Here is a 17475-nt window from a genome sequence, read left to right as displayed (position 1 = left end):
GACTTTGTCTAGCCAGTATTAAGCTGTCTGACTGTGTGTAAGTGGTCAGATGGTGAACAGAACCACGTTCAAATCTTTAAATGTTTTTGTTTTTTAACACAGTGGCCTATCGCTGCGCTGCTAAGAGGTTAAGCACTGCAATTGTTGTTACCTCTATGACAAGTACAGTCAGCAGGAATGTAACCTGCATTACAGGAGAGGGAAAAAAGAAGACTTCTCCCTCCGTATTGCTACCAGCATGTGTTTTTTGTTTTCATCCTCTGGTCTTTAGCTGCATTCCTTTCCTGTGTGCTGCACGAGACGGAGAGATTGCCGGAGAATGACTCACTAAAACCTGACCCAGCAGTGAGGTAATCACTGGAGGACACTTGGAGTAAGAATGAACTTTGATGGTGATGGCTAGGATCATGTCTAGGAATCCCTAGCCAGGATGGAATAGTACGTGTGTGTGTGTATGTGTGTGTGTGTGTGTGCGGAGGGGGGGGGGGGGTGATGTAATCCTGTGTACCAGCCCAGTTCATGTGATGGTGTGTGTGTGTACGGCCTCCTGATGAAGGCCAATGACCCCATTACAGAATCTCTCCACACAAACTTGATAAAACAAATGGAAATATAAGCTCAACTCAAGTACAGCTGGTAGAATATTTATAATTCGGCCTTATTCTTATTTAGAATTCTGATACAAGCAGAGAGGAAGAATGAAAGGATGAGAGCAGTACAGCAGTGGTTTTGATGATGAGAATGAATTCAGATATAGATTTTCTAATTCATTCACTCTGCATTCTTTCATTTTGCAGAAATAATACTCAAACTAAAAGTGACATTTCACAAACAAAAAAACCTCAGGTGGAATTCTATTGACAAATGTAGTTCACCTACAAACAATTTCTGGAGTCTTGAATGTCGGTTGCTTTCCTAATGCAATAAATATAGACTATTTAGTCACTTCAATAGCTACGTATATTCAATGGTACTGCAAGCTACATATCCTCAATAAGTTAAATTCATACCTTTCTAACATTGTCGATCAAAAGTGAACACAATTATGTGTGTAAAGGTAGAATTTAAGGCTGAGATGTTGTTTTGGTGTCCTTTATAAAGTGGCCAGTATCCTCTGAAAATGTAAAAAAAATTAAGTTTCTCTGCTCTCATGTTGATATACAGATGCAGGTAGCAGAGATTGTTTGTTGTGCAGCATCACCTGCTGGCTTAATGGAGAACTGCCAACATACCAGTAATTGCCAAAGGATGTGACTGAATCATGGATACGAACAAGGAACCTCTTTCATGACATCAGAGGCAACAAATTCAAACGTTCATGAAGGTACATTCACTGAAGTGTGTCACACAAACCAGGAGATGATTTACTCGAACAAAGACCACAAAACACACTTGCTAAGAGAATACAATCACGAATGACTGTGTGTCACAGTTTTCCTTTTTTCTTTCTTCTTATTATGAGACAAGCTATAACGCAATGCAACAATGTAGGCATGGAGAACTGTGGGAAAGTGGCTGATGAATACCAGGGCGCTTGTCTTAAAATAGTCTCACAATGGCGATGAAGACATCTCCTTCCCTACTCATTCTTGGATCATGCAAAAAGCCCAAACACCCATTTTGGGGTTGGATCGCTGAAACGTCACTGAGCCAAAGTTCTGAATGAAGATATTTTAGGCAGAGCTTGGACCGACGTTATGGGAAACCAATTTCCAAACAACAAACTAAAAAACAATACTGTTCCTATGACCAAAGCCGAAAAGACAACAGATACTTAGCGGCTTTAGCATTAAACAGCAGAGCTTTTACAGTTTGACTGCTTAAATAGCACAATGGAACTTCATTGCAACTGATATTTACAGTATTGGGCAACAAATTGCTGTTTGAAGCCCATTTCCATGCAAGACGTCAAAATCTCAACACTGTACACTGTTCACAGATAACAAAAATAAGTCACTTCACGCTTTTGGCTTTAAATAACAGCGAGCAAGTGAGATGCTGTTAGATGGTGCAGGAGCATGTATGAAATCTACATTTTTATTCAAGAATCATGTTGAGTTGAGGAAGAAATGAATTTTTATCACAAGATGTATACACATAAAACTCAATATTTCCGTAGCAAACAAGCAAAGTAAGTCTACAAACAGGCACCTGGGAATATGATTCAAAAGCAAATATTTACCAAGTTTGGACATTCTATGAAATCATTCTCGCTATGCAAACTGGTGGGCTAAAGAAACATAGTGAAATACCACATCCCATGTGTTTGGGTAACGGGCCTCTAGTGGTTGAGTGAGCTGCGACCTAAAATAGGTCTGTGAATGTGGATATGGTCTATGAATCGAGATAAAACAGCCGGTGGAGGGGGGGGGGGAATCTAAAAGATCAAATAACTTAAGGGCCTGCAAATAAACCTTCAGACATCAGTGCATATAAATTAATTCTGTTGATGGTGGTGGTGGTGGTGGTGGAGAGGGCATGGGAAAATCTGCAATGACAGAAGAAACTTTCGGTCTTTTTGCATGTGCCCGAATGGATATCTGACATTTGAGAGCATGCCGTAAATTGTGTGGATGTTTGTAAGAGGGCTCTAATAAAATAAAGAGCAGACAAGGACAACGGCGGAGTATCAACAATTATCTTTATGGGATGGTATAATGTGTCAAATATATTAACCCAGTTATTGTCATTATTGTAGTTGCTACCACAGAATCAGACAAATACTACATTATCTTTTGTCCTAGAAAAGTGACACATTTGTGAGATTAAGTTTAGACAGAGCACTAATGTGTGAACTTTAGACTTAATATTTCAAGTGCCAGACTTAGGTTTGATTGTTGTGATTGTGTACATTTGCCTTGAAACAACCAACCTTGAATCCGACTGTTGGAGGGCAATGAAAAGCAAGCATGGAACTTTTATGATTCATACATCTTAACATGCTGGCGTCCGATAAAAAAAGTGTCTAAATATGCAATATCTTAAGACTCTGAGAGGGGAAATATATAACAGAGGAGAATCACCAAAGGTAGACAACTGCTAGTGCCACAATCTGCCGCTAGAGGGAGCTCGGCCCAGGCTACAGTGAGACGTACAACCATAAAATACATCAGCTGAGCCGATAAAGCCTGCGAGATCCCCATTGATACTAAAACACATTTAAAATCCACCAACGGAGGACCAAGATAGACCAAGACCAGCTATTTACTCCAGTTCAGATGCCTTAATGAGGAGAAACCTGGCGAGAATATTAAGGCCCAAACTGTCCAACTTCATATAACCGCTCATAAGATTGCCGTGGTCAGAAAATAACACACTGGACTATTCTACATGTTTATTAGATGATACGTGATGCATCGCAGTGAGCTCTGTTATGATCTGGGCTCTACCGGGAGCCTGCGGTCCCTCCTCCATCAAACGTCAGAATCTAGTGGTATAAAACATGTGAGGCCGTCCCGACCGCTCAAAGTCGCGTATTCCTCGTTAACCTGACAGACTGCGGTCTGCCTCCGCACAGACAATACAGAGAGCTTAATGAGAAAGAGAGAGACGTGCCAATCTATGGGACGACTCAAACCCACGGGATTGAGCACAAGAATGCAAAAGAAAAGTTTGTTTTCTACAGATGTGTTTGTGCCGGATAAACTTCATATTTGCGGGACAGTTTCTGTTGATCGGGACTTTGAATTGAGTAATGTCTAATGGGCGGACATACACTTGGATTTTTTTTGCTGGTAACAAAAGGGACTGCCACAAGAAAACTAATTGAGTGTTTCCATCATTAGTTCATAAGGGAGTTAAAAGAAACAACAGGGTTCATCAGTTTGACGATAGTTGACACTGACCTGGGCAGTCCTCGCCTGTGAATCTGCACATTTCAACGACCGAGCGCACCAAATGCGGAGAGAAAGATGCATTTGGGAAAGGCTTTGCTGTTTGTCCTCCTCCTCAACTGCGCAACTTTGAGCTCGTGTCTGTCAACTTGTGCCACCGTGGACATCGACCATGTGAAAAGGAAGAGGGTCGAAGCGATACGAGGTCAGATTTTGAGCAAACTCAGACTGACAAGTCCTCCACACTCTCTCGGACCGAGTAAGATCCCGTATCAAATTCAAGCGCTGTATAACAGCACCAAGGAGCTACTGGAGGAGCTCAGGAGGGATCGGCAGCAAAGTTGTGGTCAGGACAACACAGAGACCGAGTACTATGCCAAAGAGATTTACAAATTCAACATGGTCTACGGTCCGCCAGAAAGCAGTAAGTATTACAATTCTTTACAACGTTTTTATTGGTGTTTTGTTTAAATGCCAGTTCCACGGGTCCGTTGTGCGTAATTACGCACCAAATGAAGAGTGCATGCCTAAAGCCCGAGCCAGCCAGACAGAATCTCAAAACTTCAGCTAGGCTCCTATGCCATTAATACATATCTACAGTATTAAAAGCGTATTATTCAGCCACTCTTTATGAGTTTTTAGTCTGCTGCACAAGATAAATAAGATCACTGATTTTAAAACGTATTTGTGTCAGATAGGCTTTTCCACTTAAAGTTCACCTATTTAGATAATCGCACAATTAAAATTCACAATCTATAGATATGAAAATAGTCTTTCAAAAGTTAACGGCTGGGCACAAGATGTTACTTCAATGTAAAGTCCATTCTCAGTGTATATGCTGGAGGCATCAAGTTGCCACATCACAGTTGTGAGTGGCACGCTGGACCGCAGATGGACTTCCAGACCCTTTGTGATGTCACATACTCATCTTCTAGGTACACGTGTAATACTTAGACTGGATGAATGTGAAAACAGTTTTTTTTTGTCAAACTGCACAAATATATCATTCTGCACAGTGAGGCTCAAACATCCAAGTGAACAAACAATAAGCACATACATTTTTTTGAGTGGGAGGGGGACTTTAATATGACATATTTGTGACCCAACAGTTTTGTAAAAAAACACATTTTTCAGAGCTCTTTTATGTTTTGTAAAGCTGAACGGTGAACTAGCGTGCACTAGGACGATGATGTGCTTTGTTACTGCAGTGCTCACCAACCTGTTTCAACTCTGCACCAGGGTTCCAGGAAAGTCACTCTACTCCTACTCCTGACTCCACTCTTCCTCCTCTCGCTTCTTTTTTTCCTCCATGGATTCTGTCCTTCTCCCCAGATGTTCCCACTTCCTTTCCCGTCAGGCCCAAATGAGAGGGACATCTGCCCAGGCGGATGGGGGTGCCTTTAGAAGAAGAAGTAGGGAAAGTGAACTGAGGTGGACAGGAAAAGTTAGCTGATGGAGGGACCTCCCCGTTAGTCTGGATAGTGGCATCCCTCTCTCCCCCGGACTCTGTCTGTACAATGGGGTCCCATGAAGCCCTCACATTCACTGACACATCATTTAGATGGAGCTTAAAGTGACCCCACTTCCTGCCTTGGCCAGTGAATTACCCACACGGGTGGCCCATGAGAATGAGATCACTTACTGCGTTGCTCAGGTTTAACTTTGTTAAATTGAGTGTGAAACTGAGCCGGCATCCGTCCCCCTAAAACCTCAATGATTCCACTGTGCCGTCATTTTATTGCCTCGGCTGTATAGGTAACATTTCACTGCTTGGTTAATAATGAGCTCTATTTTGTTAGTGAAATATTTGTTAAGATTATCAGTAAAGTCCTGTTAGCCTGACTTTTTTTTTTTTACTTCAAGTGATTTGTGCTAACCCTGTATTCGGCGCAGCCTTTATAGAAACAAAAGCTATGAGTGGAAAACGTGTGCTGAGAGGGACATGTGTCAGCACTTGAGGGAGATTCATACAGCATGTGGTCCGACTGAGTTTGGATTACTGAGAAAGTAGAAAAGGATAAATGCTGTGCGTGTGTAGGAGCCAAAGAGGGCCTCATTGTCTAGAGCAAAGCCAAGACCATTGCATCACAGTCCCTTTGAAATCAACAGGTGTTTCTAAAAAGACCTATTTTCCCTCAGCAATGTTCTGTTTCGAATATCGCAAAAATGTTTTTGACAAAAACGGCAAGCAGTAGATGCCTTGTGTTCCTGTGTTGGTTTCATTGCTGGATTCAGAGCCACAGATGAGCTTTATGATGCAAGACACAATAACATACACGTACAGTTGGGTGAAGATCACAGTTCCTTTCAACGTAATATTATGCTCTTCATGCCCGAGTTTGATATGATGAGCTGAAAACAAATGGAAAAAGGCAGAAAGTCAATATTACAGCACAAGTGCTGACCAGGCAGAAGTATCTTTATGTGTGTGCACTAGTCAACATCTCTCCTTCTCAGATACTTAAAATGTCAACACGCTAATAATATTCCTAAAACTGTGGTATTGGCATGGCAGAGTGTTTTTTAACGTGTCCAATATGATGTCATACTTGGAAATATGCATTTTTGTCAATACCCTGTATATCCACATCCGTATAGTGAGCCTACTCTCTGAGCTGGTTAATGTGATTTTCATATGCTGGAGCAAGATGAACAGTTTTATAGATTACTGCGTCTTACTCTCATTCTACTTTATTCTGATCCCATTCTTTACACAAAGCTAAGTTCAGTGGCTGGGCTGATCATATGTATGTTACCCACATGAGAGGGGTATCAATGTTCTCATCCAACTCTCAGCAAGAAAGCAAATGAGTGCCTTCCCCAAAAAGGTGAAGTATTCCTTTAAGATCAGGTAGAAACAGAAAACAGTGACTGAAGGCAGTGTTATGAAGACACAGCCCCCTAAGTGTGTTGCCCCTTGTGGTAAAACAGGTTTTGACTCTTGGCCAGTCACATCACTCTCTTTCCCTCAGTTAATGTGCAAACACACACTCACTTTTTGATGTTTTTTTAAGGTAAACTGTTGACCTTTGGTAGATCTGAAGCAGCTCTGTGAACCAACACAAATCTGTGACAGGTGCAGATGAAGCAGAAAGCTGCTGGAGGACTGGCAAATTACTACATTGAGAGGCTGGACTGCAATCATCGGAAAGATTTCCTTTTATAGCATGGTACGCATGCAAAATCTGGCATGTGTCAATGACTGAGGTTGAGTTGTGGAGAAGTCATCATGGTCAGAAAGGGGTTTGGGTCCAAAAAGTTGTCAGTGTGGCCGAGGATAGCAGGGTTTTTGATACGCAGATACCAGGGCAGTGAAGTCATACTAAGCTCAATAATATTGCCATTTCAATTACAACATTTTCATTTCCACCAAATATAGACAAAACGTGTTCTAGAAATGCTGAGGAATTTTGATAAGGCAAGCAACCACACCAATCATTCACTGTGGGCTGATAAACTTAGTGCCAGCCACGAAAGAGTCAGTAAACCCGAGATCATATTTTAGGTGTGAATGGGTTTACGAGTCTTCTAGCATATTAAAAAAACATTTACTGTAAATCCATGCTATTATTTTCATATAAAAGTATAGCTTTATTTCTGAAGCAATATGATGTACAAAACAAGTTCCCATTTTCATTGCCATCGAGCGTTTGAAATGATTACATTTACTGCCAACTCAGTTAACAGAGTGCAGCACTTCTTTGGAGCACCACTGAAATTACTCTGGCATCGAGCGGATCCAAAGAAACCCCTCGCCCGACCCACTCCTCCCTCAGCTAGAAACGTGTTGTGGACGGACACAGGCTGAAACAGCGAGTGTTAGAACTCAAACAAGCGGTCAATAATCAATTAGGCAATCGAGTGAAAACCTTTTTGATAACTAATTAATTGTTCAAGTTTCAGCACCTCAATTATGAGGATTTGCTGCTTTCCCTTGTCTCCTTATTTAGTAAAATAAGTATTGTTTCGTATTCGTCAGATAAAACCCACTCTTGGGCTTTAGGACATTTGGATTGGCATTTTTGTCACTACTTTCTGATTGATGTAGCGATTAGTCGAATAATAGGAAAAATTGGCAGAGGAACCGATAGTTGCAGCCCTATTGATAACTTTTTAAATGTTGTACATTCACAGTGTGTCAGCTGCAGAGAATGTTTAGAGATATAATTTGTTTTTTGATGGTGCCAATACCTTGTTCATATGGACATTTTGGTTTTGTACATCTTACCAAAAGAAAAAAAAACACAGTTTTAAATAATAAAATGAATGAAGGCTGAATGCATTTAGTCAGTTCCGTTTCAGGATCGTGATCATGTGCATACTGGCTCACTGTCACACTAATGGTTTACTGGGACACTTTAATACAACCATCATACCAGAAACCAATCATAATACACGTATCTGTGATTATGTTGTCCAGAGGTAATTTAGCATTCAAGGTCTGTGTTCGGACTTAAGCTGTTTGTATTGCATTAGACCTTGATTTGAATTTCCAAACCTGTTCTCTCACAAAACCCTTTTATGTTTATTCTCTCATCCAGACGACCTGCTCTACTGCCCAAAAGGCATCACTTCTAAGGTGTTCCGCTTCAACGTCGCCACCATGGAGAGGAACTCAACCAACCTCTTCAGAGCAGAGTTTCGTGCTCTGAGGGTGCCAAACTCAAGCTCCAAGAGAAATGAACAGCGGATTGAGCTCTACCAGGTGCGTAAAGGTACCGTTTCCCTGTCCTTCTACCAAGACGAGAGACAAAGCTCACAGTCAAGGCAACAAGGAGCTTCAAAGTCTCTTTTCTGTATTGTAATCTTTGTTATAACATGGGTCAAATTGTCAAAAACATATCTTACATAAGCTGGTTAGTTGTTCTCCACAATTTGATGTCAGGCCCTAATTGACAAAGAGTCAACAAAAACGAGATTATGTTTGCAGACATGCTGGGTAACAGCCAGAACAAAAGCGAAAAGCGCGACAGGCCTGCAGAACGTTAGGAGAACCGTGACAGTGGTGTACTGTTCGAGTGCAGCGCTGGCAGTTCAGATCTAATACAGTCCTCATTTTGGTCATGTAGAGGTTTTTTATTTAGTCTTAAAACAGTAAGCAAAGTTTATTAAGCGGTTAAAAAGGGGCTCTGGTCTGCTGATTGATGAAATGATGCAACACACTTCTGCAGTAAGTCAACGTCATCAGGTCCCTGTTCTTCGGTTGTAATGTCCTCGGTATTAACGACTCAATATAAAGCAACTTATTGAAATAAAATGAAAAACATACCACCACCACATACAGATGCTCTGGTCAGGAATGATGTCATCACAAACCCAAAAGTCCAATATTAACAATCACATGGTACTACTTTAGGCAACTACCAACAATTCATTCCAACTCAACACCAACATTTGTGCCAAACGGACGACTAAACCACATTTCATAGAAGGTTGGTTGATGGCTACCGTGTCTGTAATTGCAGAGGAGGTTAATCTCGGGGCCAGTGTTACACAGGGAGAGGATCACTGAAGAGAGTCGACAAGGGTCATATGCAAGTGAGATTTCCTGAGAAATGTTATTTGTTCACACTTTCTTTATAAATACATGGGAAGTATAAATGTACTGCTGGACTTGTAATTTACCATTGCATTAACGCTACTTTTATACTCCCACTGTACACACGGAACAACCACCTTTTTAACCACAAGCTATGACTGGACACATCATGATGTCAATATATCAATATTTTCATATTATAGAAGAATAAAAGAACTTGGGGTAATACGAAAAAGAGGTTGCTTGCAGTGACAAACTCACAGAAAAGTAACAATCCAACGCAGAAGCTCTACCCAACCTTTTTTTTTTTTTGCCTTTAGCTTATTGTTTTGGTCTTAAGACGCACTGTATTATTGAATACCACTGGCTTAGAACAGGTTGCCACCCACAACAGGCAGCTATTTGCAGCAAACAAGCGTTGGTAAACGAACTAAACTCTACCTGGCTCAAAAACAACATACAGTACAGACAAGGCTATCAACTAGTTAGCTAGCCTGTTTAGAAAGTAGAACACACTAGCAAGCTAATGAGACATATATTTCGAGACTTGCATCTTTCAGATGGATACAAACATGATCCCAAAATAATGCTAATGTTGCTCCATGTCTGGATGTGGACATAGGCAGTAGTTTCCTAACAGACAGTAAGTCTGTCGGCTTGCGGCGGTGTTCTTCTCCAAAAAGGCAAAAGAAAAAAGATCCTGCAGATTCAAAGGCCCTGCACACCTCCCAGGTGTTTTGGATTATTTGGGCTGTTTAGTCCTCTTCAGGTTGAAGGTGGGTGGAGTATGTTAAGTCACCTGACTCCATGCTCCAATCATAAGGATTAAGGTACAACCTGTCACGCCACATCAGGTGCAACAATGCTAAGTGAGTGAGAAGTCAATTAAGCGTGTCTGATCATGTTCACAGTCCTGAAAACAAGGTTTTATCAGCCAAAATATGCAAAGTCCCATGTCATGGTCTGAAACAATTCAAAAGTTGATCAACCCTTATTATGTAATTTACCAAGCACTACATACACATATAAATAATCATGTATAAGAGAAGCATCAATAATTGCCTCCTTATTGTCGTTGTGCCACATTTGTACCTCAAGTGATGACTAAGTCTGTCTGCTAACATGCTAAACTAAGATGGTGAACACGGTAAATATCCTTCAGCAAGCAATGGCACAGCCATTGCAGGGCGAATTTACCGCTGATCGTGAGGCTTAATTCTTGTTTAATCATCTAATTGAGTCTAATGTCACATATATGCTGCAATTTCATGAACTTTTTTCTCTCCCATCTGTTTGCATGCTCCAGTAATCACATATGAGCTCATAGCATGATTCATTACAAGTGATCATTGCAAGTGGATAATTGAAACAACAATCATGAGTTTGACGAATTACAGCTTCTTTTTGTACAGACGTCCTCCCCTGTGTCTGTTCTATTCTACGTGTTATTTGTTAGTTGAAGCTGTTTCATACGGAAGCGCATTGCATTCACTGGATAAAAAAAAAATAGACCCCTTTTCTCGTAATTACGACATCCTGATCTCGTAATTACGAGATCTTTTCTCGTAATTACGACATCCTGACCTGATTACGAAAGGTGCCATACTGGCCACTGTATGGCATGCATGTGGCGTCTTCTTAGGGTGCCGCACAGTTCTTTGAGTCACTGTAGCAGAATTATAGTCTGGAGTCTTTAAGTGATGGTTCGTAAAGGTTTATTGAAGTCACCTTAAGAACTATGAAGAAAAACGGAAATAGCAGTTGGTTATCTTAAGCTCTGACAAAAAACGTAACAATCTAAAACAATATTTTCTCAAAAAATGAACTTGAACAGGTGCAAACCTTGTGCCCATATCAGCCAGGTGCTAAACTAATACATCCGAAACCTATTTATCACTGTTTTCCGTTGTTATGGCAACTTTTCCTTTCTGTCCGTTTCTTACTAACAACTTCCGTTTTTTGTACCTTCAAAATAAGAGCGCAACCGGAAATGCACCGACTGCAGTAACAAAACGGACTAAAATAAAGGACCAAAAAAAAAGGAACAAACTATTACAATACTTTAAACTCTCAGATGTCCGTTACAGTCACTACCAAACCAGATTGGATGCATTTCAAATGCATGAATTTGTATCCATGAAGCATCCCGTGTTGGTTCAACTGCTCCTGCAGAAACAGAGCGACATCCAGCACGTCAGACTGGGCTTTCCGCCTGAACAACCCTAACGCCTTGAGATGCCTGCGCAGTGTTGACATACTCAATTTAATACCATCCTCATTTTTTAGAAACATCAGTATTTCCCAGTGTCTCAACCCGAGAAGGTAATAATAGCAGATTAACTGCGATAGCGCCATCATTGCCACTGAGAGAGGATTTACAGACATTTCCTTTTTCTTTATCTTTTCTCGTAATTACGAGATCAGGATCTCGTAATTACGAGAAAAGGGGTCTATTTTTTTTTATCCAGTGAATGCAATGCGCTTCCGTAGTTTCAGTATTGAGTGAGAACTTTTTCGAGTGACCGTTAATATTCTCGCTTTGCAGATTGTGAGGCCAAACGAACATATTAGGAAACAACGCTACCTTGCAGCCAAGAACGTGCTGACCAAAGGTACTTCAGAGTGGGTCTCCTTCGATGTGACTGAAACAGTGCGGGAATGGCTGATGAACAGAGGTAAGACCGTGTCCTTTGTAAGCAAGCAAGTAAGCATTGGATTTTAAAAAGGGAGTATGCTAATTTGACTTTATTTTCCACTGTTTGCTACCAGGAACTAATCTGGGTTTGGAAATCAGTGTGCACTGTCCCTGCCACACATTCAACTCAAACGGTGACATCATTGACAATGAGAATGAGGTGCTGGAGGTGAAGTTTAAAGGTAGGCTTCAACCACATTTTGTCATATAGTTATTTATGTCAGGTGTCAGTTTAGCTGCAATGAATTGTGTTGCATATTCAACAATTCAACAACTCCATTTATTCTTTAATTAATCATTGGTTAGCTGTTAAAATATGGTTTAATTGTATTTTATACTGTTGCCTGAAGACTAAGAATCAACTTGCCATTGCAATATTGTATGTGTTTTCATTTCTACATTGTGTGAAAGAATGACAGGGATGACAGCTTCACAGGTGATAACTTTACCAATTGTATTCTCAGATTGACAGAAATTACAAAAGAAAAAAAAAGGTCACTAAATAGTTGATTTAAGTGCATCGCGTCTATAATGCAGGTGTGGATGGAGATGAGGAGCACAGCCGCTTGGATCTGGATCACCTGAAGAAGAGAAAGGACCAGTACATGCCTCACCTTATCCTCATGATGATCCCACCTCACCGCCTGGACACTCAGTCCACACGCCGACGCAAGAGAGCGCTGGACACAAACTACTGTTTCTCGTAAGGGACACATGAATGATCTTTAGCAATAGTGTATAATGCGAGTACATTTAGTCTTTTTGGTGAAATCCTTTACATTTCTTAATCCCAAACATGTGAAAAGCCTGTGCTTATTATTGTCATTCTTAATATATGATATGCATCAGCTCATACACATATTGTAATATCCCCAAAATATGCCGCAACATACTGTTTCTGGTATTGCCAACATGTGGCCATAAAGATATTTAATATCCGGAGCACCACTACAAAACATTATTTGGGTGCCAAATTTAACTATTGCTGTGCTATTGCTGTTTCAGAAACACAGAGGAGAGCTGCTGTGTCCGCCGGCTTCACATTGATTTCCGTCGTGACTTGGACTGGAAGTGGATCCATGAGCCCAGTGGTTACGATGCCAACTACTGCTCCGGGCCCTGCCCCTACCTGAGGAGCTCGGACACAACACACAGCTCGGTAAGAGCCACTGATCAGGGAGACAAAACAGGAAAGTTAGTGAGAGCAAGACTTTTCCCACAGTGAAAACAACAACACAATGCATAGCTTCTAATTTACTTCAAGTGGTAAATAGCCATGCAGATAGCTCTAGTTCCTTGGATATCCCAACTGAATGTGGGACATCTGCTTCCACAGGGGTCTTCATAGGACAAAACACTTTCCAAGACTTTTGAACTTAAGTTGTCACGATACAAAAAAATCTACCTGGGCCGGCTGTGGCTCAGTGGACAGAGCGGGTCGTCTGTTGCTGTTCGATCCCCGTCTTCCGTGTGCGTGTCGAAGTGTCCTCAAGCGTGACACTGAACCCTAAGTCGCGTCCTGGGCACAGCTTGACATGCCTCGGATGGGTTTAATGCAGAGGTCAAATTTCTGTTGTATAGAAATAAAGATAGAAATAAAGCTTAAAGTTTATAATTATTTTTTAGAGTTGAGCGTTACGTTTGGTTTGCTTTGGTTCCTGTACACACTCACTCACACACACACACACACACACACACACACACACACACACACACACACACACACATGCGCGCGCGTGCGCGCTGGTTGAGTTTGAGCACAACTGTGTCCAGCAGACACTTTTAGATTAACACACAGCATTTTGAAGACCTTAATCTTCCAGAAAATGTGTTAAAAGCTCATAAGAATTTGCCAAGTCTTCATGATGAATGTGTCGCATTATTTACAGATGCTCATAGTTGTGCTATCGCTGTGCTAGCAAGCCAATTAGCAAGAGTAAATCAATCACGAGATTATGAATATAATATAATCTCTCCTGTTTGCTTTCCAATAGCTGCTGAGCCTGTACAACACTCTGAATCCGGAGGCATCGGCTTCCCCCTGCTGTGTCCCTAAAGACCTGGAGCCCCTCACTATACTTTACTACTCTGGACGGACCCCTGTAGTGGAGCAGCTCTCCAACATGATCGTCAAGTCTTGCAAGTGCAGCTGAGAAGACGTGAACTGCGAGGTAGCACGGCAGGATTTTACTAGGTACTGACGAAAACCCATGCTTGATGACTTTTGGACTCTTAGCTGTGACAAATACTTTACCTGACCCTGTGGCCTTGTGGCCTAGATCTGAACATCACTCTGGAGGTCACGTATTTTGTTAAGGATGCAGAATTTTTCCTAAAAACTTGAGGTAGTTATTTTAATTTTAAAAAGTCCAAACCAAATGTCATCTTGCAATCAAAGCATGTTATTGAAATATGTCCCTCTAGATTTGTGAAGGTAGACAACACACTCCTAAATCTAGATTGCGTAGAGCCCTGTACAATTTTAAACTGTCCAAACAAATCAGGAGGTGCTACAAGTACAACGAATGAAAAATTCTTATTCTGTGGTTTATTTTCTCCTTCATAGTTTGAGCAAATACACCACAAAGTTCTAATTTCAGTGTCAGTAGAGCAGCTTCCTGTTTCTATCCGTGGGGTGATATTGTCGATAGTCACAAATATAGATTGTGCGTTACTGAACAATTGAAGGGTCTTTTCAGGCTGGATTTTATACCTTCTTCTTGCCTGAGGTTCCCATCCCTTCAAACAGTGGACACTATCTTCAAACACAAAAGGAGAAAGGACAGACTTGCTGCTGTATCCAAAGCCATAGCTGTGGTCAGAGAAAAGGAGAGCTGAGAGAATGCCTGCCGGATTTGCAATGGAAAGTGAATGAACAAAGAAGTTGAGCCAAGCTTTTCTTTCTTTGGCCAGCCAGTAGTAAAGGCCTTCTTTTTTTTTATTTGCGGTGCATCTATTAGAATGGATGGAAGAAGACGAAGAAGAAGAAGAAGAAGAAGAAGAAGAAGAAGAAGAAGAAGAAGAAGAAGAAGAAGAAGAAGAAGAAGAAGAAGGAGAGAGGACCTGTATGGAAGCAAAGAACTGTGGTGGATACAAGCCATGAGCACACTGCCATTCACTGGAAGTTCTCATCTCTAAGGTTCAAATTATTTATGGACATCAAAGAATATACTGGAAAAGAGCATGTGTTACGCAACAGTTTTTTTTAATGGGATTTCTTTTACATGAATGGCAGATTTGGTCTGTTATGCAACTTGTCATTTTGGGATTGTGCCATTAACTGGGACAAAAATCTCCATTATCTCCATCGGTGGAAACACTTTTATATTAAACTAAGGGTACTGTTACATTTTGTGTGATTTTTGTCCATGTAATAATTAGTTTGACCTGTTGTATGTGACCCAGTATATGTTTGACTTAAGTCTTCTTGTATTATAAGGGGACTTTCCCCAGGAAGTTTAATCAGAGCACTTTTCTCCAGCAATAATAGCAAATGGCACGTCATTTGAATTGCAGTCTACTCCTTTGCTCTCCTATCAACTCACCCGTCACCCGCCACTCCAGCCAGCTGACAAGGAATCGCGTGTGTAGTTCCCAAAAACACTGCAGTCTTTCATTCCCTCAGCTCCGTCTCTGTTTGTTTTGGTGCTCCTTTACAGTGTGAAGCCCTAATGGAACAAAAAAAAAATGAAAAGGGAGGGAAAAATTACATGACAGTGGCTGGATGTACAGTTAGACCTCATTTTACTCCGAGTCAGGAGAATGATTCTGAAACCCAGTATTTTTTGACATTCGCCCAGTCATCTTGTCTTGAGATGACATTTAGATTGTTTTTTTTTTGCAGTAATATTGTTTGATTGACTTGTTGATCGTGATTATTATTAAAAATACAACATGCAAAATCTGTATGAGCCCTTTTTAAGTCTTCAGACTCACTAAGAATCAGCTTTGCATTGCATTTAGTAGATAATCAAATGTAATAGATCTGTAAAAACATTTAACGATGAATGATGAATTACCCATTGGTCTTGTCTGCCATGTTGAAATGCCATTTAAAATGCTATTTTTTTTCATAATGCCTTGGTTCCATACGAACATAATTTTTCTTACTTGAATCTCACCAATCCCACCTGTTTCCTGCAGGATTTTTCTTCTCTTTTTTTTTTTTTTTAACCAGAGTAATAAATTCAACTTCCCTTTCTCTGGAATTGTTGCTTGAGAGCTTTCCCAGGCAAAAAGCAATTACTTTTATTTTCAGTACATATTAATGTGCCGACATCACGTTATGGTCTTATTGTTCATAAATGCGAAATCACACATTAAATTGAGAGACGTATTTTACATTTGACACTGCTTTCATAACGCCCTTTAATTCATCAGGAAGACCACTCTAATGGAGCCTTTGACCTTTGGAAAAGAGCTGCAGAATATCTGGACCAAAATAAATGTATTATTTCTTATCATATTACCATTTGAAATGGAATCAATGTTTTACTAGAAACTTAAATCCATTGCAAATTTATTACCAAATTACTAACATAAAAACTGCAAACCTGTTGATCTATTTTGAAAGTGATGAACTCATGAACCTTTGAGATTTTATTATTTGTAGCTGCAGAATTGATGGCTTATGTTCAATGCATTTACCTTTATTAATAAAAGGGAAAAACAGCTTGGTCCTAACTCTAACTCTATATATCATTACTAAATATTTTATTAACCAATAAAGCCTTATAAAGTCGTTATTAAGGGTGCTGGCAGCATGCTTATTTATTTAATTTTCTCTACTGAACTGGCAATCAGTCGCACAGATTTTGTAGGGGGGGGGTTGGGGATCTTTTGAGCTAATATGGACTGACAAGTAGCCAAAGAGAATTCCCTTTCTCTGTGTGCCCGTTATTGTTCCCTGTCACAATCAATCAGAGATGAACCATGATGGAAACACAAAGACTAGAGGGCATGACGAGGTCTAAAAACAGGGGTCGGAGCTTTAATGGCTTTGCAGACAGCTTATACTAACAAACACACATTACTGGTAAAGAGCAGCCGTGCCCCATGCATGATTGACTTTTAACCTTCAGCAGAAGTCAGCAGAAGTTATGCCACTTTCGTACGTTTACGTCCACCATTTGTCCCTGTTGAAAATGTACAAAAAACAGCAATGTTCTCGTAAGTTTAACATTGCATAACTGCTCCGCAACTTCATTTCACTGTTTACTTCTTCAAGTCAGCAAATGCAACCAAAATGGTGCGGTTGTTCACTAGGTGGACTCCCAGCAAGAGTAAAATAATACAGCGGATTCTTCCAGAGTATCTTTTCCCATGTCGGTGTAATGGAAGCAGGCTGAGGGGTTAGCGATGGCAAGGCCTTTCTTAACAAAGGCAGGAGCTTGGCTTGGCTCTTTCAG

At 40.6% G+C, this 17475-nt stretch overlaps 1 protein-coding gene across 1 annotated transcript; it reads left to right on the top strand.

Moving 5' to 3' along the window:
• Positions 1–3911: 3911 nt before the first annotated feature.
• LOC306733747 (transforming growth factor beta-3 proprotein-like) lies at positions 3912–14271 on the top strand (the record flags this gene model as incomplete). The annotated part of the gene is made up of 7 exons (XM_079215041.1): positions 3912–4257; positions 8375–8538; positions 11918–12047; positions 12142–12249; positions 12605–12770; positions 13073–13226; positions 14062–14271. The coding sequence occupies 7 exons, from the start codon at positions 3912–3914 to the stop codon at positions 14218–14220; spliced, it is 1227 nt and encodes a 408-aa protein (XP_079071167.1). The 3' UTR covers positions 14221–14271.
• Positions 14272–17475: the final 3204 nt, after the last annotated feature.

The sequence above is a fragment of the Taurulus bubalis genome (genome assembly GCF_910589615.1).
Source record: "Taurulus bubalis genome assembly, chromosome: 3".
NCBI lineage: Eukaryota > Metazoa > Chordata > Actinopteri > Perciformes > Cottidae > Taurulus > Taurulus bubalis.
Note: the sequence above shows the minus strand (reverse complement) of the source record. Positions and strands in the feature narration are given on the sequence as shown.